The sequence below is a fragment of the Carassius carassius genome, chromosome 1 (genome assembly GCF_963082965.1).
Source record: "Carassius carassius chromosome 1, fCarCar2.1, whole genome shotgun sequence".
NCBI classification, from domain to species: Eukaryota; Metazoa; Chordata; class Actinopteri; order Cypriniformes; family Cyprinidae; genus Carassius; species Carassius carassius.
In genome coordinates this window covers 36268081-36291331 of record NC_081755.1, presented here as the reverse complement: position 1 = coordinate 36291331, position 23251 = coordinate 36268081, and the positions used below count along the sequence as shown (strand labels likewise).

General features: G+C 38.4%; 2 protein-coding genes across 2 annotated transcripts; one reads left to right on the top strand and one right to left on the bottom strand.

Moving 5' to 3' along the window:
• Positions 1-395: 395 nt before the first annotated feature.
• LOC132148914 (protein Wnt-9b-like) lies at positions 396-10424 on the bottom strand. Its single transcript, XM_059557715.1, has 4 exons — positions 10212-10424; positions 8835-9088; positions 7093-7358; positions 396-3533 (listed from the first exon to the last, which is right to left on the bottom strand). Exons 1-4 carry the CDS (start codon positions 10295-10297, stop codon positions 3063-3065), a joined length of 1077 nt encoding a protein of 358 aa, XP_059413698.1. The 5' UTR covers positions 10298-10424; the 3' UTR covers positions 396-3062.
• A 2544-nt stretch (positions 10425-12968) lies between these two features.
• Positions 12969-19599, top strand: LOC132148910 (ADP-ribosylation factor 1-like). The gene is made up of 5 exons (XM_059557702.1): positions 12969-13111; positions 16847-17004; positions 17503-17613; positions 17697-17821; positions 18904-19599. The coding sequence occupies exons 2-5, from the start codon at positions 16857-16859 to the stop codon at positions 19063-19065; spliced, it is 546 nt and encodes a 181-aa protein (XP_059413685.1). The 5' UTR covers positions 12969-13111; positions 16847-16856; the 3' UTR covers positions 19066-19599.
• The last annotated feature ends 3652 nt before the right edge of the window (positions 19600-23251 follow it).

Here is a 23251-nt window from a genome sequence, read left to right as displayed (position 1 = left end):
ACACAATTATGAATGTAGCTGAATTATAAGTAACTCACTTGCCTCATGCCAGATTCCCGGTGTCCATTACTTAGGTATTGTGCATGTGTGTGTGTGTGGCAGTGGCACATCATGATCATGTGCAAGCTCAACTATTTGTATATGTTTTGGGTGAGTGAAATTAGAATGAGGCTCAAGTTGAGAGTAGTGACAGGAAAATACTGCAGGTCAGGATCCATCAGCTCCATGATTAGCTGTGATTTAACTAGAGAGCAGGTGTTTGCGTGCAGAGCTCTGGACAGGTGTGCAACCACAAACACAGAAAGAGAAAGAGGGAGAGCGCGGGACAGAAAGGAAGTGAGCATTTTTTACATTTCATTCCAAGAGGTCAATCTGTTGACAAATGCCAGACACCATTTTTACAAATGTAGTATTTTATTTGAATATGATAAATTGGTTCTTAAATAAGGAAATAGTTCACAAAAGTAAAAACAAAACAAAAAAAGTATAGTAAATGCATCTGTATTTCAGGCTAAAACTTTTAAAAGAAGCATTGTCTTAAATATCTAGTAAGAAAAAACATCTTAGTATTTAATTTCCCCCATAGACCGGGTGAGGTAGTAGAAAAAAAATCCGCGGCATGAAATCACAAAGTGAAACATTACACTGTTAAAGCTATGACAACACAAACAAACACATAGACTCCATAACCCACAGGTTGACAGAGGGTTCATTACGGATATCGGTGCTATAAATGTTATCATTTCATCAGTTGCAGCAGAGAAACACGCTCAGATCAACACACATACACTCAGATGTAGGAAACAATCTCATTTGGATTTTCACAGCCACTGTTGGGGTTTCAGATATTTGCATGTGCTGACTCAGTGTGAGAAGTCTCTTTCATAGAAACTGAATCACTTTCCAGGAGAAAGCTTTCATATCATGCATATGAACTTCAACTGAGTCTGAGTGAAACCCTCTTGAAGCAAACGTTTTAGACATTACAAATGCTTCAGCTGAATAGCATGTCACTGAATGCTTGGACTTTCTTTCACTTGATTGATGTGGCCAATTTTACTGCAGTTTTCTGCCTTCCCAGAATCACCATGCGCACACACACACACACACACACACACAGAAATAGGCACGTACACGCTCACATTCTCATACTTTAAATTTGAGTTTCAGTTGTTAAGTGAATAAATGCATGTTATGTTTATTTTAACAGAAAATATTTATGAATAATACTTTGTGTCTGAGTTAAAATGTGCCTTTATGTGCAGTGCACCTACACAACTAATTTTCAACAATTCCACTGCCATTTGGTCAAAACAAAACAAAACACAGCTAAGAACTGTAAAACAAACAAACAAAAATTGAGCTGAAAACAGCAAAAATAATACAATATAAAAAATGAAGCTAAAATTAACAAAAAAAATTACATAACAAAAAATATTAAATATCCCTGTAACAAAGGCCTCAATTGTGAATCCAGCATACCTACTTTCAACTCTTTCTGCTTTCAGCTAATTCTGAAGAAAAAGCACTGTTATTTGCTCTGATTGGTAATGGGCTAATGGGGGACTGGAATGGGCTTTATCAAAGGCTTCATACACATGAAAGGACTTATATAATTTATAGGCCAGAGAGCCTTGCTTACTAGGAAAGGAGATGTTTTCCTTTGTTCTGGATGGTACATACTCACTCTCATTGCCCTTGATGTGAAACCGTAGAATAAAGACTACATACTCAGAAGCCCAGATGTGTGCACACAGTATATGCAGCTGTAGGGAGAGGTGATGTTTGGGTCATGCTGTAATGACACACTTTGTTCTGTCTGATCCCTAATGCTTTTGGCATACTTCTACACAGGAAAGCTGGAAATCATGCAGCAATATGGCAAATGTAAATAAAAGGGTGTACATTTGTGTATGCAGTCTGGAATATACCAGTAAGTGTACTTGAAGTGGGTGCAGCAGTTGGTCAGTTTTATCGAATTGCAATAAATACATTCCTATCTATTACCAGATACAGCAATTTAATGGCCATTCAATATCTAAAGCAAAATATTTCTGATTATATAACTTTCTTTAACATTCATTAGAAGTCTATGAAAGTAGACTGTGTCCCAGTAGATTTCCAGTTTATCAGCATGACCCCCCCCCCCAATTTGTAATATATCTTTGTTAAGCATTATAACTGTGAATACCATAACAGACATAAGTACTTTCTTCACTACATATAAAAGACTATCATAATATTCACAAATAAATGCATTCATAAGTGCCTCATACTCTCAGTATATTTTGAAGCCATATGTGGACTCTCAGAGCAATAGAGAGATATACAGTACAAGCAGTCAGAAATATAATTGAGCAGACCGCAGTCTCACTTCCTTACTATCAGTTTGAGTATAACTACACGGATCTAGGCAGATCTCTAGTCCATTGCCATCAGTGTGTGATCAACACAGACCATTCAACAGGCAACCTCCCAGTGAAGTTGGTTTATTGCTGCAGAAGAAAAAAGTGGTCTGGTTTAATTCAAATCTCCACTAAACTAGGAAACATATGAAACGTCCCATTAAGTTTCCTTGACAGCAGAAAAGCTCATTTCAATCTAGTCAAGCATCTCACAAATGCCCTGGGACCCATGGCCAGGTTTGCCCACACTTGTGGCATGAGTTAACGGGTTTGTGTAATCTTTAATGAAGAGAGGGGTATACATATTTTGCTTGCTGTCCATGTTAAAGGGTTTGAGCTGAAGAACAAAAGTAAGATTTCCTTGAAGGTGGAGCTGGGGTGGTGGAGGAACTGTCAAAGGCACTTATAAATGCTTGTTCAGGCACTGATTGGTCGTATTAAATGACCACGTTCCTCCTGAACGTTTGTTCGGAACTCCATGTGGGAGCCCAGAGTTTAAGAAAGTGAATCACAACTAAAGCAGGTAAGACTGGCAGATCTTTTTCCTTATCACAACCTCAAAACTTCTCACAATTCTACTAGTTGTCTAGCCGACGCATTAACAATCCTCAACCTTCTTCAATTTCCACTTTGTCTTCTCAGTCTCCTTCTTTGCTATCAGTGTTTCTTGCAGGTGTAGACTTCTTCCTCTTGGAGGCAGGTTTGACACTCGACGTGACAGCACCAGCGGACCTGGCAGTGGCAGGAGAGGGTGGTGAGGTGGAGGGCCGTGTTGTAGCCCCGTCCACAGCACAGGCTGCTGCAGCTGGTGTCCTTTGAACACGTTCTGCCAGCCGTCCCGGGGGAGTAGCGCGATGGCCTGCAAAAGCTGGGCGACTCCTCCAGAAATACCAGTTCGGTGGGCCGCAGACGGGGACCTGTGTTGCTGTGGCGCCGTGGGCTTGCCAGCTCGGTCTCTCCAGTGGCAGAGTTGGTAACACTATGCACTCGAACGGCCGTGTCATAGCGATACTTCAGCAGATGGCCTGTGTCTTGAAACGGGGAGAGCTGCTTCCAGCATGTTCTCACAGCACAAGAACCGGAGACACCGTGACACTTACAAGTAGTCTTAAGACCACTCTTCACCGCCTGAGAGAAAATTAAAAGACAGAGGTGAAGACATGAACACATTACGCCAAATACAACACTATGATCCTGTGAAAATGAAACAAAAAAACTTAGAAATCTAAAGAGAGGAAGAGAGGATTCAATATAGGTTGCTGAAGTTTGGTCTCACTTATTGGATTGGCTTTGACCTTTTCACATGGATATTTGGTACTGAATTTGGTGAAGAAGATTTTAAAGAGAAACAATTTTTGTAAAGCTATTCGCACTTTAGCGATTGTGTTTTCATGTCTGGTGATGAAATGTGCCAGCCAATAAGATATATGTTTTGGGAACACTTTATTTTAAAGGAGTCATATGATGAAGTTTTGTGTATTTTGTGTATTTGGTGTAGTGAAATGTGTCTATGTGGTTTAATGTTCAAAAAACACATTATTTTCCACATAATGTACATTATTGTTTCTCCTCTATGCCCCGCCTTCTGAAACGCGTCGATTTTTACAAGAATTGTTGTTCTGAAAAGCGAGGTGTGCTCTGATTGGCCAGCTATCCAGTGCTTTGTGATTGGCCAAATGTTTCAAGCGTCTTACGGAAATGTTATGCCCCTCAGCATATACTGTTATGGAGTGTCCCGGTCAGAACACTGGCATGACAAGACAAAAACAATAAAACCCATTACAAACGAGGCAGTTGTTGCATCCAGTGGGAACATAATTACTGATTATAATGACTTATACTGTCTTTTTTACGCATTGCTTTGCCCTACACTGCTCAAAACTCGCATATGAATCATAAGTAGCAAATCCTTTACATATGTCAATCTAGCAGCAGCTCGAGTGAGGAACGGCCAGGGCTCGAATGAGGAACGGTCCATGGCTTGAGTGAGCAGCAGCCAGCGGCTAGAACGAGGAACAGCTGGTGGATTTGACGAAGTGGATATCGTGCTCTTTTTGAAGCCCAAGCAAAGTAGTTTCACTTTCACAATGAGACACACAGCTTCTCCACGAAATGGCACCGACAGCAACAGAGAGAATAAAAGGTTCGCCTTATTTCTTTGCATGAGCATTTGTGTGGCGTTTTGCAAATCTTCCCACATAGTGACGTAGACATGTGGGGGCGTGTTAGAACAATCCGTTTTAGGAGGGCGTGGACGAGTCTTAACTTTTGGTATATCTCTTTGGATTTGAGACTTTAGTCTGTGCAACTTTACAGAACTTCTTTATGCACCAAAAGCTTGTAACACTCCAAAGAGTAAGGAAAAATTGAAATCGCATCATATGACCCCTTTAAGGTGTCCTTGTCAAGCTTGTTACGTTACATTCATAATAACAATAAATTATGCATAATTGCATGCAAGTAATCATAAGCCAAACCCCAACCATATAGTACATGTAGTTAATTAATATTACTCAATACTTAAGTGTATAATTACACTGTAACAATGACACCTTAAAATAAAGTGTTACCTAAGCTTTTAGCCATATGTCCAAATCCCAAGCCTGATAATTACTTTGAATCAAATTTGAGTTTACTCGATATTACTGCAGTAATCATGAGTGGTTTCACCTTTGGTGTGAACAGGCCTTTCGTTGGTGATTTATTTTAATTTCTTTCATATTGCATTGGTGTAAAAGGGCCCTATCCGACCTAGGGTCACTAGGGGACCTCAGTAAACTTGCAAGGGGGCCTCAAGATGACTTAAAATTAATTAAAATAAAACATAACAATTCAAGATATTTCTGTCTGAAAAAAAAGGTTTTTCTTTGAGGAAGCAGGATTCCGCCATTCTAGAATTTCTAGACCTAAAAAGTCATGTAAATTAAAATCTTAAAGCTCCATTGGCTTTGATTGTGCAAATGAATATATATATATATATATATATATATATATATATATATATATATATTACATTTTTTATCAGTTAGATATTGTGAGTAAGCGTATTTTCCTTCTTCTCAACTCTTAAGCAAAAATCATGACCAACTGAAAAAGTAATGGAGCCTTCAAATGACGTTGTGGACAGCTGGCAGCCTTTTTGGAGTTCAAAAAGTTGGGAACCACTGGCCTAGAGAGGACTATTTTACATGTTTGGGAAGTCACATTAATATATTGTTATTGATTATCTCCCCAAAAGTGTGTGTGTGGGGGGGGGGTGAATATAGAAGTTATAAATGTGGAACAGCATGTTGTCCAAAATTTGACAATTTTTTGAAAAGTTGTTTGAGTAATTCCGCTGATACTCTAGGACTCCATAGCCCTGAGCTAAAAACATTGGGTTGACTTGGTGTAGATGATGGATGCAGGGGGAATGCCTGAGCCGGCGGTCTTTCCACTCTGACCTGCACCTCTTGAAGACCACCATCCCTGATCTATGCTCAGATCAGCACATCTTTGTTCTTTTGCTCTCTCGCCCTCCATTTTCAATTTCAATGTATTGGTACTCTAAGTTTGGGAGCTAAATCACATCATTTATTTGTTGACTGTTGATCTATTTCTCCTAATCATCCTCCTCTCTTCATTTCACATATACTGCGGAAGTAGCTGCAGAGCAAATCAGTCTATCAAAAAGGGCCCAAGGGGAGATGGGGAGGTCAAATGGTCGATGGGGGTGTTCCACCCTACACAGGTATGAGCTCCCACCCCAGGGCCACATGAGCAATACAGAGAAAAAGCGAGGAAACGGAGAGAATCTGAAAGGGGAGGGGAAAACAAGACCTCAGCCACCTTTGCTTGTTTTTGTTAACCGCCATCTGTGGCCTGAGGTGTCAACTGTGGGAAACAACAAAACCGGAGACTGATAAGATAAGATCCGAGTTTGTCCAGCAGTTCTTTTCTTACTCTTTCTGTGAACCTCGTAAAGCCTCCCCCCTTTTCGTTCCCTCTGTCTTTCCCCGAGGCTGGCAGTCTCCTGGTAACAGTCCTGTTTTGAGGGATGTTCTGAGGATTTATGAAAGTCTAGGAGAGCGGTGGCGACGGCGGCAGCAGTAAGACTGGTAAAGCGGGAGGCATACAGTAGGTGGAAAAAATGCTTGTATATTACAGAGGCCTCTGCATAATCGCCCTCATGGGAGACCTCTAATTTTGAAGAGGGCCTCCACAGCAAGCGCTGTCATGCCTGGACCAGTGGAAGGAACACCTGGCTCTAGAGAGCTGGCCAATACCTGCTCACCTACCTGCCTCACCCCACTCTCTGAACTCTCCTTTGGGCAACAATGAACTAGAAGGCCGCACCCCATCAACCAAGAGAGGACGGTATAGTGTCTGTGAGAGAGTTAACCCTTACAGATGTTCTCTATATGACCTTTGGAGGGCAATGGATCATGTAGACTACACCCTTAAAAATAAACGTTTTATAAAGGATTCCATGAAGAATCAACGGAACCCTTCAAGTTCTACTAAAGGTTCTTTATAGTGCAAAAAGGTCGTTTAGATTATTTACATGTTCTGCAAATTAAGATAAAATTGGTTCACTGGGGAACCAGCCTTACGAAACCCCCTTTTGAAACCTTTACTCTTAAAAGCGTGCATTATATTATTTTTATTATTTTTTTTTAAATAGGCTTGTTATTATTTTCTTTCTTACCCGGGTGCCGACGTTAATGTTGTGAGCGTCGATTTGGGCACGCAGGTCCTTGCTGACCCGTTTTTGCCCCAGGAATTTCTTGAGAAACTTGGTGCTGTATTTGAGGTTGTCCCCGCATACGCCCCACTGCCAGGCCTCGCGGTGCTGCAGACCAGGAGAATCGTCGCATGTGCAGCGCTCCATGCGCCCCGAGCTGCACGCTTTGGCCAGCGCGTGAGACAACGCTGCTGATGACACCGCGAGCAGGAAGGCCGTCTCTTTAAAGCCTGATGAAGTAATGCATTCATAAATGAGCACTGAGCAACTGATTTAAAGGTGTAGGCCTACAGCTCTTTTTACACTTTAAAAAGTCGTGCACAGAAATAAAATCAGCCTATTAGTGCTTTTGAGAAATGTTTTAAATAGCGTGCATTGAAATAATGACTCCAGGCATATCATTACTAATGTAAAAAAAAGATTTGATGTAATTGGTAACCTCATAGGGGTGACATAAGGAGTTCACATTACAAGCTAAATACTGAGCACTTTGTAGCCTAGGAATTAACTAATAGGCCTATAATAAAACAATCATCTCTGATTTCAAGTAACGCAAATCTAAAGTTCTTTTGATAACTGATAACAAAGTGGATATGTCCACAATAACATAAATATAGTGGATCTTTGTTTGTAGCTATGCGTTGTTTTTCTTTTGAAAAACATTTATATTACTATATTTATTATTTCAAAATCGACTTTAAACGAAAAGGCCACCCTTATCATGCTTGTATGGAAACCCTAACATGAACTATACAACTTTTCCAATTAAGTATTAAGTGCAGTATTGTCACGATCCTTTAAGCACAGTCCCTGCTCGCAGCCTCCTCGTAGTCTATTATTGTTTGCTTAAATCAGAGCTGAGGCAAGGCGTGTATTTTGATCCAATTAATTATTATTTTGACTAAGTTTTCTGTCAGATGAAAGCGCGCGACCACGCCGCCCTTTTCCTCTGAGAACTGGGCGCTTTTCCCCGAGATAAAAATACTTCATCTGGCCCCGCGAGGCCTCACCGCACAGGGATTCCGCGCTTCCCAAGTCCCTAATTACCAGCGGACTGACCTACGCATGGCTTTCACATTCACATCCTGCACATTACGCACATGTTCGTTTCGAAGCAGCCACCACATGGAGGTCTCTGCATAGTTGTTAATGCTAAAACATTCCCTTTCTGACAATATATATATAAGTAGTTCTGACTAGTTTAAGGCTACTAAAAATATTAAATTAATATTAAATTAATATTAATATTAAAATTGTTAATATTAAACAATTGCTTCAACAATGAAAACGCTTTTGTAATTTTTACTATGTGATATTCCTAAGGGAACAAACTTTTTAATTTAATTTTAATTAATTAGCTATAAATCGATTGTTTTGTCTTCCTCCATTTGGGCTGTCATCAACAATCAATCTTTAGATGGACATACCATTTTATTTAAAAAAAAACCCATAATATTCAAATTATGAACAATTCCATAAACAAATGACCTTGAGCGCAAGGCTAAAATGGCTGAACTGTGAACCTTATCATATTCCAATATGTTGTAAAACATTTCACAAAACATTTGTACATTTAGCTTGATGTTAATAACACTTAATATTTGTTTTTAATTTTTTTTTTACAGAAATTTGCTTTTAAAGACAAGTTTTCAAGTTTTCAGAATGGAACACCAGTATTGTGGGAATAAGTGTGTCATATATTTTACCTCGTTTTAAAAGGCTTCCACGGCCATCCATACTGCAGTTCCAGCGCTCGTTGCGGAACTGGTAGCGGCACTCCAGGAGGCTGAGGCGGACAGATTCTCTCAGAGTCTCCGCCAGCCCCGGTTCTCGCCGGCACAAGCGCTTTTGCCGGCGCGTCAAAGTCATCTGCTCGCATTGCTTTAGGTGCGCTTTACTGTTCGGAGACTCGTTGGCAAATGGGCCGGGCAGAAAGACCAGTGGCTCGCGACCTGTAAGGCTAACAATAACATGCACACTACAGTCACTAAAACCATTAATTTATTTTTCAGCATGGGGTTCATTTTGATTTGTTCACAAACACCACATATTTAAAAGACACTAAAAATAGACCTTCAAGACCCTTTTGAACATCACACAGAGTGTAAGACGTTTTCATCATAATGTTATAAAACATCTTTGGTTTAACTTGTTACAATTATTTCTCTCACCCCAATTTCCAATAGATTTCCAGAGTTTAAACTTTGTCACTAAAGTTACTGTATTTGAAAACTTAAGGCACCAAATGAACTTTTTTTTCCCCTTTTTTTTCTAGAATGCCCGACTGATGCACATGTGCTTTGAATATATGTTTAAATACCTAATTTGAATAGTCTTGTTTGAATAAATAATGCAGAAAACTACACGTGCTCTTTCCCCAGTCACCCAGTAGACTATAGTCTGAGCGCCCTTGGATTTACTGTGGCGCTTAACAAACTCAAGTAAGCACTCTTAAATAAAAACCAATTGCAGAGTGTTTTTACGCACAGGATTCTTATTATAAACACCAGTGGAGCAACGTCCTATGAGCATAAGCCAGAAAGATCTTAATTATCAGGTAGTGCGAGGGCAAGGACGCGGTGCCAAACCATCGGAAGACATCTGGATCCATACACTGCGCTGCGCTCAACGCCAATAATCGACCAGCAGCACACTATTGACATATTTTAGACACTTCAATGTTTTAAAAACAATAACAACTAGAAAAAAACAACAACATTAAATGACATCTAATAGCGTTACTTGTAGCTACTTATTACGAGCAGACAAAAAGTCTTCCTTATTTAAATAATTAATTTGAGATCTTTTTAAAATGCCACCTTCAGTATATACTGATATGATTTAGCCTCATTTGATTATTTGTAACAGACAACCTGCAGTGTAGCTTTTAAACCTGATTGTTAAACATACAACCAATAACAAGATATGCGTAATTGCGCATGGGACATCCAACATCACCAAATATCTCCACCTGTTGCCGCATCTTAAAATGATTCGATTCCATGTGAAATGCAACAATAATGCAGTCAGAGGCTATTTCCATGAGTTCAGAAAAGATAGAGGATATTAAAGTCTCTGCTGACCCGAAATAGGCTGCTGCGTGGGAAAGAAGGATGCAGAGGGCAAAAAGTCGCAGCGGACAGGCAGTCCTCGAAAGCCCGGTGCACATGATGACGGGTCGACGCTGCTCTTCATTGCGCTATCTGTCCGTGTTGAAATCCCAGCTGTGCTGGACAGCTCAACTTCTTAAAGGGGCAGAAACTCATTTTAGCCCTTGGGGAGGCGCGGTCCCGAGAGGGGTGAGGCACGCCAGACTTACTGGATCATCAGTCACTCCGCCCATTGCCAGGGAAACGATATTTCCCTACATATTAGCAGGTGCGTTTACCTGCTGAAGGGTTCACATTTATTTAGGGCTGAGTTAGATAACTTTCCTTTTCATTCTAATCAGATATGGATTAAAAAAATGAACCAACACTTGCTATAAATACTATTCTTCTTATTTTTCCTTTTCTGAGTTCAGTATAAGGATAATGAGTGTCTGTTTACTCTTGTTTAATTTTAACACCTTGTTTACAAACTGTGGCTCCATTCTCATTTCCTCCGCATCATTAACACACTGGCGTCTTTGATGCTGTTGTCATCACTATAGGCACGAGATATAATGAGCTAATCATGACTGATCTTTCATCTCAGTTCCTCTCGCCTCCATCAGTGACTGACCAACCGGGCTCCACATTTCCCTTATGATGTCACCTTCTTTGTTTAAGACACCCACCTTTATGACGGAGGTGTGCCAGGTGCACTTCCTGCTTGTGGTGACCAATCCAAACAATACAAATGAGACATAGGCCTGTTTGGGAAATGTGAAAAATACGTTTAAAATTGTTTTGAGGTCTTTTAAATGATCTTCAGATAACACTTAAGCTGATACTAAATTTAAGAGTGTTAGGCATGCCACTATTTATTCAAATAACTTTATCTTGTTGACTGTAATATCTTGGATACAAGACTCTTGTTCTGTGCTACTGTTGTTAGATGAACTTATATTGTTGTTAGATGAAAAGTTGTTAGATTAACCTGCATTTCAGGACTATAACACCTTATAACATAACAAATAGAATCTTTCCAACAATTGGTCCATTTATGTGTCTTAGATATTTTAAGGTCTGAATTGGAAAAAGCCTGTTTGGTCATATTTCTCCATCATTGCTGTTGGTACAGCTTGAAAGAGGCTTCAGCCTAAAATATAATTAGCTTTATTAATTGAATGGCAGACTCTCCAGCTACCCAACTTTTATGTTAACAGTAGCCTACTTTCATATCGTCACTGCTTACCCAGATGGGTAACCTGTCCCACACTGGCATAAAATGTTGAATGTGCCATCCAGGTACAATCTTGAATGAGCTGCCAGCAGTTGTAGCTTTGTGGCTTCAGTGGATTTGCAAGTGCTTGGTTTGTCTTAACTGTAGCACCCTCTGCTGACTGTGCTAAACTCTGTCTCAATTCTGCAGCATTAATGCAGTAAAACTCAGTGGATCAAGAAGAATGTATTACACCATCTGGTGGACTGTTGATTTTATGTTTTGATTAAATATTCATGACCAGTCGGTCATCAACATTTAAGAAATAAATGACTAATAAATAAATAAGGTAATACAAAGAAAAATGTCAAACAAGTATGTTTTAATATTAGTGTTATTTTAGTAGGCCTATCACTGAGATACTTTTATAGGATCTATAAATGTAATTATTTGAAATTTATATTTTCCATTTTAATTTTAGTTAAAGCTTTAGTAATTCTGGTGTGTGGTTTGTCATTTTTATCATTATTTCATTCACTTTTTTATGATAATTTCTTTAAGTATGTCTAAATAGTTTTCATAGATGTTTATTGTCCTTGCTACTAGTTGAAATAAAATAAGCTTAAGTGTTTCTCTATTTTATATCCATAAACGTTTATTTGAATGTAAAGTAAAACAAACAAACAAATAGAATTATAATAAATGGTTTAGTTTTTTAAGTATAATAACCTTGCTAAGTTTTTTCTTAAAGGATTTAAAGACATGGAAAATTATTGTTATTATAACATTTACATTTAGTAGACGCTTTTATCCAAATAAACTTACAAATGAGGACAATGGAAGCAATCAAAATCAACAAAAGAGCAATAAAGTGCTTTAACAAGCCTCAGTTAATGTAACGCAGTACACATTTTTTTTATGCTTTTGTTAATTGTATGATAAATAAAAATAAAACAGATAGAAAACATTAACAAGTTTTTTTAAAAAAAAAACAAGTTTTTTTTCTTTTTAAAGAAAACAATCAGTTAGTAAATGAATAATTATCTGCAAGAATGCAAGTCTAAAAGGGACAGGTTTATTTAAAGAATATAATTAGAATAGAGAGTGCTAGTTTTAGATTGTCAGATAAATATTATTATCATTATCATTATTATTATTGTTATGATTTTTATTACAGGCGATGTAGGACAAGGCACCTGACACGTTGTAGCATCTTTGCCACTAGAGGGTAACCTCATACAGTACCTATGTTAAGGCTACAGGCTACACTCAAAGCAGCTAATCTTATATTTATTAAGTCCTCTTCCAACACAACCTTGTATTCATTCATCCCTTTACTTCATAAATACTCGTTCCTCTGGTGAGCGCGCTTCAAAAACATGAGTTTCTCATCAGGGGCGTATTTGCTAAACATATTCAGGTCGACTCATCTTTCATTTTGCATGGGGAAAGGCGGCCTGTACACGCGTCCCTCGGCCCTTACGCCCACGATGCAGTCATTGGACGACGAAAATAACGGGGCGGAGTTTCGCATGCGCTCTGGACAATGTGATTGGACCACACTTACGCGAAGGCGGGGCTCATGACGCCACTGTCCTCGGACTAGAGAAAGACGCCATTTTGTTTTTTAGCGGTGAGGAGGAGAACCGGAAAAATCGTAGCGAAACTGCACCAAAAGGTAAATAATGCCGAAACCACACATTTGCGCTGTTATTCTGACGTTGGTCATACAGAGGTCTTTCAGTTTACCTGTTGTCTACATGTAGCCAAGAGAAATCGTGACCTCGGTTAATGAATTATCATTTCAGTCAGGGAGGCTAACAGGCTAACCAACGGATGTTTGCTTAGTTGATGTGGAACTGCACAACCAGTTCGCGCCTACTTATCCGAATATACAGACACTTATACCTTTTTTTTTTCGCGTAAACGGTTTTTTAACATGTCTTCGAAACTGTATAGTTGCTCAGGAGTGACCGGTGAGTGATAAGTAGCAGTGAAGTAAACAGTAAAGTGATCTAGTTATGCGCTCTTAGCGCTTAACAGACGAGGCGTCGCTCGCGACATGAGCAGAACGATCCCGTCATCACGAACGCTGACAGTCTGCAGCGATTATTATGAGATCTAGTTTTGCGTTTTAGCTAGCAGTGTAAACATAAATCAACGAGGAACTGAACTTAAAGGCAGCGTTACATTTACTGTGCGTAATCTGTGAGTGTGAATGATCGTTAGGCCGTGTTTCTGATATCGTCGATAAAGTCGTTTCTATCGCTTTGTTTTTCAAATGTCAAGTGTTGCGTCTGTCTTTACGAGTTCATCAGAAATCAAGCCTCTATAACGTTACATGTTGGGAACCTTATGCATGTCTAAAGCGGTTTGCTTTTTGGCATGCGAGAACAGGATCGATCCAGTCTTTTGCATCATAAAAAATAAATGGAAAAAAAAACCCGGTGATAGGATGCCATCTTTCGTCTGTCTGCAGAATTAGCAGGTGTCAAACACCGGGCTTCCATTGAGATGTATGAAGGAATCGATTCACTCAAAGTGTAGTTGCAGTTCGCTGGAAATGATGATTCGTTTAACCCCCATTCAGTTGTAAATCAGATGAGAAAACTGGATCTGTTTTTAAACGCGTGTTTGTACCGCTTCTGTTAAATTGTAAGGTGTTTCGTAAGCAGCCTCACAGTCACTCTGATCATGAATGACTGTCGTGTTGATTTCTAGTTAGAAATCTTTTTTTATATCTTGCATGTATCAAGAGTTTTTAATCTCACTGGATTAGCTCATTAGAGATCTGAATGTATTTGACACCTAGTTTGTTTTTGTTATTGATGTTTTTTTGTACATCTAAAATGATATGTTTAAGGTTATGATTAATTAGCTTGATTGCTGCTATTATAAGTGACTGCTGGATGGGAAGGTGTTGATTTCTCTCATTAGGGGTTGTTCGTTAGCCAGAGTTTGTAAAGCGTTATGTTCTGACTTTAATTCGATTTGAACTTTGAATTTCAAATTAAAGCTAAGTCTTAAGAGTTTCTGTTTAAACATTTTGTAAATAATTTTTTCATTTTCTTTCCCAGATATCAGGAATGTTGTTTGCCGATACTCCCTGCCAGGAAGATAAACATTTCCTGTGTGTAACGCGTTTAGGGAAAGTCACTTATTGTAAATGTTTGCAGACAGCTGCTGGAGTTACACAGGAGAAACACAATTTACATTATTGTTCAAAAGCTCGGGGTCAGTAAGATTTTTTTTTAATGATTTAAATATTTTGTTTAGCTGAAAATAATAATTTTTCTTGAGCATCAAATCAGCATATGATAATGTGAATGCTACTTTGATGTCACGGAGATTCAAAATCATTAAAAAAATCTTACCAACCCCAAACTTTTGAATGTTAGTGTATGTGAATGTTACTCTGCATTTAAGTATTAAGCTGAAAACTTCACAGTAAGAATGGGGTCATTATTTAAGCTTGGGCTTAACCTTAAATGCCATCAGTTTCAGCATGACTAGTTCGGTCTGTTGTAACCAGTGGAAAAAACAAAAAAAGTGTCAGCAACACTCATCAAATCTGATGCGTTATTTTTAAATGTGTTTAATGTCGCAATGTGCGACAAAGTGAATCACTGGTGAAAAAGAGCAAAATTTCACTTCACTTCTTTTTTTTTCTTTCTGTTAAGACATGGTTATTGAAACATTACTGACATCATATATATATATATATATATATATATATATATTTTTTTTTTTTTTATTTAATCAAGGCTTTGTAGACTGATGATCGAGGTCATCTTCAATTTCATGTGAGAGGATCTAGCTTTATTTACACAAGACATTGTTTACTGTACAGTTATGACTATATTAGCTTCATTAGCAAGAGCTTCTCATTTCACCTTTTCTGCTCAATAATTCAACTTTGGTTCTTGTAAATAATTGATGTGACTTAATTTGTTGCTGACAAATCCTATGGCCAATTAAATAAATCTTTGAACAGGTCCATTGTTCTTACAAAACGTTTGGTCTTACCTTTTCTTTCTTTATCTGAAACACACATCGACCATAAAGCAACCCATCTGACAGATCAGTGAGTCAATCTGTGAAAATGTGTGCAAGTTACAGAATGAGTCAGTTTTTTTTGTAGTACTTCCTTGTATTTGCAGGGACTTCTGCCAATGATGTGGCCCCTTGTACAGCACATAATTTCAACAAAAAGGGCGTTTTTCAAATAGTTTGGGGCTTATGTAGTCATTTTGTTCTGTTGGGACTTTGTTTTAACTCTGGTGTCACTGCATTCTGAAGCCCCACCTCTCCTCTGTTTAACTCTGCACTGCCCTCACAATATCATTGGGTGTGTTCTCACACCATTCTTAGCGCCTAGCTTTTGTGCCACATTGAGACTCAGTAGACTAGACAGTGCACATTCCTTCAGATTAAGTACTTGTGAACGACATCTTTTTTTGTCCTTTGTGCAGCTGTAGTCTTCTGAATTATTTTTGCATAAAAATGTATTTTTCATTGTCTAAAACTGTAGTTTGTCGCTTGAGTTACAGTTTAGGTATTTGAGTGTAACTCAGTCGATAGGGACCAGAATCTCCAGTGTTTCTCTCTCCCTGTGTCTCTGATTAATTCAGTGGGCAGGTGTCTCCTCTTACAGGTTTGTCAGGTTTCTGGTTACCTCCTGTACTCTTCTTTCCACCGATGGCATCTTGCATTCACCTCATCACTGCTGGGCCTTTTGTTTCTCTGACTGTCCTCCCTCCTCTTTTCTCTTCACATGGTGAATCAGCCTTGACCTACACTTGTTTCCCCAGAGTCAGATGTGGTTGAGCCATAACAAGCATTTATAGCACATTGAACCCTTAATCAGTTCCTGTGTAAATGATTGTGTCACTTGGGTCTTTCATTTCTTTCAAATTAATGCTATGCATTTATTTAGCAGATACCTGAATTTGCAATCTACTTCAGAGTGATTTGGGGTTAAGTGCTTTGACTTGAAGGATAACCTCTGGCAGGGTTTAAACTTTAGTTTTTTCAGTCTTCACACTGATCACTGCTATTATGTGATCTTCAGGCAGTCAAAATATTGTTTGCCAGTTGTAATGAAGTTGTTGTTGTTTTGGTCAGTATAGATTTTGTCAATTTCAATTGGACAGTGACTTGAGTCTGCTCTATAGACTTACTTTATGTAGCTAGTTGTCTTGTGTCTTCAATTTGCAATTTGTGTCTTCCAATAAGATTTTAAACTCTTATTGGTCTACTGACATTTATGACCAGCGAATTTCTCTTCAGCAGTGATGCTGCAGGGCTACCGCAAAAACAGAAGTTCAAAGACAAATATCTAAAGACTGCTGCGCACTTGTTTCTCTGGCGCATAAGATCTAATTCCATCTACCTTCTCTGTTCCTCTCTGCAGATCCGCCAACATGGGGAATATGTTTGCAGGCCTCTTTAAGAATCTCTTTGGGAAGAAAGAGATGAGAATTCTGATGGTGGGCTTGGATGCTGCTGGAAAGACCACCATCCTGTACAAACTAAAACTGGGAGAAATAGTCACCACCATCCCAACTATCGGTCTGTGATTCTTGCAATTTTACCATGCTTTCATTCTCAGATTTCCGTATTTCAGACTAATAAAATTGTTTTGCAACATGCATTGGTATTCATCACATGAGTGCTGCGGTTTTATTTTTCTCAGTGTGCTTGGCTCTGGAAATGTTTTCTTCTCCATGGGCATTAAAAAGTTAAAAGGTTGAAATAAATTCAACCAGCTCATTACATAGGCCTACTTTGATTTAAAGAAAAAAAAGTTTCCTGTATTTTTACCTTTTATTTGACTTTTAGCCGTTGTCCCACCCCTATCTCATTCCATCTCTTTGTGTCCTATCTTATCTCATCTCTTTCTCTGCTGTCTGTGTGTATATGTGGTTAAATTCTTTGCCCTCGGGCTGTAGTGTTATTAGAGCGGGGCCCCAGCATGAGACACAAGAAGTCCATGCCATTTCACCCTCATTCCATTTGTTCCTCTTTTCTTTAAGCCAGTGTTTAATTTGTCCCCTTTTCTCTTTGCAGGTTTTAATGTTGAGACGGTAGAGTATAAGAACATCAGCTTCACTGTGTGGGATGTGGGCGGTCAGGATAAGATCCGGCCGCTTTGGAGGCACTATTTCCAGAACACACAAGGTGAGTGTCCACACATACACACAGAACCAGGTATTGAGCAACTCTTGGGTGCGTACTTAAGTCTGTCACTGTTATTTCCACAGGCCTGATTTTTGTTGTGGACAGTAATGATAGGGAGCGAGTGAATGAGGCGAGGGAGGAGTTGACGAGGATGCTGGCAGAGGACGAATTGCGAGATGCCGTGCTGCTCGTCTTTGCCAACAAACAGGTAAAAGAGAGAAAAACTAAATTCTTTAAACACAAGTAGCATCAGCATTTCAAGTATTCATTTGGTTGTTTTTCTGACTTCTGCTATGGTTGATGTCATGTATGACTGTTTCATCGATTGGTCTGGGTATCAATGCAGTTGTTCTGATTTGATTTAATTCTGATTCACCAGCTCTTAATCAAATTCTGTTTGGATTTGATTAGATTCTGATTAAGATATACTAGTTTCTTTCTTATTAAGGTATATTTCACATTTATTAATTTTGTTTATACAGCTGTTCAAAAGTTTGGAGTTTTTTAGTTTTTTAAAGAAATTTTATATAGCAGGTATTTTATTCAGCAGTATTAAATTTATCAAAAGTGAGAGTTAAGACTTTTACATTGTAAGGAAAGATTTCTATTTTAAAGCTGCTGTTCGTAAAATGTTTGTAAATTTTGAACACAAAGTTATAGACTGCAGCTTTAAATAAATGCATTTCTTTTGAACTTTTTATTTTATTTATTTTGTTAAAAAATATATATTAAAGCAGTGATTAAATTGATTAAAATTATTATTATTATTATGTTTTTGGTGCTCAAAATTTTTTGAGCCCCAATTCAATATATTATACTTATTTCAGATTTGCTGCTAAAAATCTAGCTTAGTCACCGAAGGAATAAATTGCATAGTAAAATAGAAAACAGTTATTTTAAAATGTAATGAAATGTAAGCATAAGGGAATTTTTTTTCGACCCCAAAATTTTGATGCAAAAAATTCCCTCTGTAAATTTTGTAGATTAAATGCACCAGTGCTTTAGACTGATTCAAACCACTAACTCATCTTTTTTAACTACTGCACTGGCCATGTTTTTGGTTATGTTGTTGGTTTATTAAAATGAACTGTTCGTTTCAACTGAAGTTAGTTCAGCAGAACACAATGACACCGACAGGGCAGGCAGCACATTTTCAAACAACCAGTAAAAATAGGCGTAGCCAGAAAGATCTTGGGATTTTATTAATCAGTGTTTCAGAGCAAATAAAAAAAAAACATTTAAAAGGCTCAGTATTTGACTGCATTGCTTTTTCCATCTGTTGCGCAACAGGACCTTCCAAATGCGATGAATGCAGCTGAGATCACAGATAAGCTGGGCCTTCATTCCCTGCGTCATCGTAACTGGTACATCCAGGCCACCTGTGCCACCAGTGGGGATGGCCTTTACGAAGGGCTCGACTGGCTCTCTAACCAGCTCAAAAACGCTAAATGATCCATTCCACCCTCTCCTCTTCTGTCAGCGCTGTGTGTGTGTGTGAATGTGTTTGAAGGGTGACAGCACTGGTTTCAGTCTTGCCCTGTTTATCCATTTCTTTCTCTTGTCCAGTCTTGTATACGTCAGAGACTCTGCCCAGTGCTGTCGATAATACACATGCAAGAGTGTGTGTGTTTACGTGTGCATGTGTGTGAACTGAGGGTGGGAGTAGCCTTGCTGTGCCTTTCAAAATAGACACTCAGTGTACAGCACGGTTCTCTCTTTCTCTCTCCTCTCCCCGTGGTTTTCTGCACGCAAAGAATGACCCAGGATGTTAAATATTTCTGTTACCTAATACACTGAAACCAGACTATAGGCCTGATTTGTCCCTTTCCCAATGTTTAAAGCAATCACGCATGTCTAAAATGTTACAAGGTGTGAGTTGCCATCCTTTGACCCCACATTTGATAAAACTCATTGTAACCTGCATCAGGTTGGGAAAAAAAAGAAGGAAAAAAATCAGACAATAAAGTGACATTTCTTTGCCATCCATTCTTCTTCGCGTTATTTGAAAATCATTCTAATGCTTTTAGGTACGTCACTTGACGCTTTCCATGTGAACACCAGTTCGCCTTCCCCACTGCTGTCCTCAGTCAAGCACATTCAAGCACAAGCCTGTGAAACCTTTCATTTATACAAAGTTTGTACAGCGTCTTAAACTATTGCCTGTGGGGAAGAAATCATTTGACCCTGTGTGTTTGCTTTATTTGTTTTTTTTTGGGGGGGTCTTGCTGATCATTCAGTCAGATCCCAGGCACTAACAGCCTTACATGTGTTTTGATTGCCATGTAAGAGACGACTGCAGAAGTGATGAGTGTTTGTGGGAGTATGAAGGGGAGGGAGCCTTCTGCTGGAGCAGCAAGGCCTTTTGTGAGCTGCTCCCACTCCAGTGATTCTTCTTATAGCTCTCTTTTTTTGATAATTTTTTCATTATTATGGTCTCTTTCAAGTTGTCCTGCATATGTAGTCAGAATATCATGAGTGTTCAGGTGAGGCCACTAAGGGCTTTTTTGAGATGCATTCATTCTCCAAATTGTAATCTAAAATTGAGATGCATGATAGATAGATAAAGATCCAGAGACGCCACCGAGCTCCAGTGGTTCCTCTGTTGTTATGAGAGAATTGCAGAACAGCTGCAGGTCAAAATGCAAACTCCTCCAGCCAGCTTTAGTCCTCCCTCTTCCATTTCTCACATTCTTTCCTCCTTCCTTGTTCCTCTTCATCAGTCGATGGCTGCTCTACCTGATGCACCAGTCCATTTTGAAACACGTCACTGATAGAATCAAGCACCAGCAGAGAGATGTTCGCTTCGAGAACGTGTACACACATCTTGTAATAATCCAAAACTGACAAACACGTTTTGTTTTCCTTCATATTCCAAAGGTAACTGCAGTGTTGCATACAGCACTGAGCATTGTGCTGTAATGATTGCAGTGGTCCTAACCCTGTACTGACCTCTCACAAGGGAATAGGTGACATTTCACAACGTGTAAAACTTGATAGCAACATAAATGCATTTTGTTGGTTAGTTTTCTTCCCCCTTCGTTTGTCACCAAATTTCATGTTTCATAACTCTAATATAGTTTTTTGGGCCTTTTAGTTATTCTGATACAGATCTACTGTAGTAGAGAAAGATTTATTTGAATAAGCATCATCTATGACAAGTAATTAAAGTGTATGAGTATGAAATGTATTTAGCTTGCAGATTTCATTTAGCTATCCTATGTTCAGAAGTGAAGCTTTAATTTTAAATTTTCTGTAAAATAATAGGAGCAAGAAACGTGCACATGTTGTTCTTTTATGGAAATGGTTTTTAGCTTTTTTTTTTTTTTTTTTTAACCCATCTTGTAACATCTGATAAATGCACTATAATAAAGAGATCTCTATTACAATTGATTTTTTGTTGTTCCTTTATTTTACAACCTCTGTCAAGATTAAAGTTTTCTTGGGTCCTATTGGTGGAGCTTTGGTGTGGTTATGTCATAAACTAGTTCATCTGCAGGTGGTGCTGTGGAACTGCAGGAGTTATATAGCAATCAAACTGACACACATGCCTTATAAAGACATCATGTCAACATTTAAATGTTTTGGAGCTTTCATATATTTACCTTAACAGTTTGGGGAATATACCATCTTAGATTCCTTATGTTCTCAGCTGCTTAAGCATTTACACAAACCATTGTTTCTAATAGCCAAATTTAAGACGAGACTCAAAACGGAACCATTACAGATCACCTACCATTTTTTTAGCCTAATTGTTTTGGAGAATTCTAGTTTACTTAAACTGTCCAAAACGACTTGCCTATATTTGGTTCCATCCAGGTTGTCCTTGATGTTAATACACTTTCCAATTACTCCTGTTAAAATGAATACTTGATGCTGTCACCACAGTTATGTGGGGAAACTATATTTGGTTTGTACCCAATATAGCACTTTCCTTTCAGGCAGAAAGTTCAAGGTTTTGAAAATCTTTTTCTTTTTTCCTTCTTACAAATTCACCTCTACACACCACAGATGGCAGGATTGATTTATGCTTCTATTTTAGTTATAAAATCTCAACTGATTAAAACTCTCAAACTGGAATTAATTATACCGTCGAGCAATTGAACAGTGGGCTCGAATGAACATTAGGTTGTACCCTGTTAAGGTAATTAGCACAATTGCTCAAGATGAATCACTTAAACCAAAGGGCTCGAAACTAACATGTATTTCAACTATTCATTTTAAAGTTGGAATTAAATTAATGTGCTTAACGTTGGTCCATTTACTCTGCTTAAACATTGCCCCTGTCTTACAATCAACCTCCATCTCAATTTAGATCTGCTTCCATGCAATAGCTTTTCTGCTCATTATTTTTCAGTTTTTTCCTGTATATTGGTGACAAAAACCCAGTTGTCATTGCATCATTCAATGATCAGATAAGCCAGTCTCCATCTCCCATTAGGACCGCACCTGTCACAAAAATGAAAAGACACACAGTGGTTTTATTTTCATTTAAGCAGCTTAATGCGAAGAACATCTCCCGTATGTGTTGCCACACAGAGAAACACACTCCATGCTTGGGAACGGGAAAACTCAGCCCAGGACTGAGATCCAGTAGAGGTAATGAGAGGAAATAGATTAATCTGCCTGAAAAAAATTTAGACAAATTTTGGCCAAAAAATCTAATTTAGTCATCTAAAATATTCCTAAGGGACCAGGGTGAGAGAAACCGCTGTATGGATTAATCTCATTACTCACACAAAGGTGTATATGTTGCTCCAGAGAGATCTGGTGTAAATGCTTCATTCTTGTACAAGCTTCCCCATGTCACTCAAACATTAGCTGAGGTGAAGAACCATCATCATACATTCACAAATGAACTTTTGTTAAACATCAGATTATGAACATCTAGTTTTCATCTCTATTTTTGGTCTCTACTGCATTGTTCTGCACCCTCACATTACTCCACCCATTTCTCCTTCCTGCATTTCCTTATCCCCATGACTGAAATATTGGGATGATGGATAATGTCTTCCAGTGGACTAATTGTGATAATTTAATTGTATGCTGTGATGTTTCCTGGGATCTGCTCGGTTAAAAGATGTTAATTAGCATTAGTGAAAAGAGGAGAGACAAGGAGGGATTTTACGTTAGATACTCTTCCCACTAGACTTGGTGTATGCAATCAGAAGGTTAATACTGTTTTCTCATACTCCCTAGTGTGCTCCATTAACACCTACATAGAATAGACCCTTTGACTGGTGCACATATAATCGACAGTGCTGGCAAGTCTTTAGCCTCAGTATGCTTACTGAGTTCAGGTTAAGATCACTCAGTGGCCATATATATATATATATATATATATATATATATATATAAAGAGGTACACATTCACCTGAATAAAGACAGAAATCTCCTAAACAGGTTATCTGAAGTCAAATTAATACAATTTGACGGCAATCATATGAATTAGATTTTCTACATTTTCCAATTTACTTTTCAAAAATGTTTAGATGATTAGGCCTATATTAAAATGATGTATTACTGTATTCAGTGATGAACATTTTCGTGTATTAGGCTACACTTTTATACTACAAACATGTATGTGGACTGCTTTGACCGGATATTGAGTCATTCGAAAAGGTTGTATGGGCAGCTATTG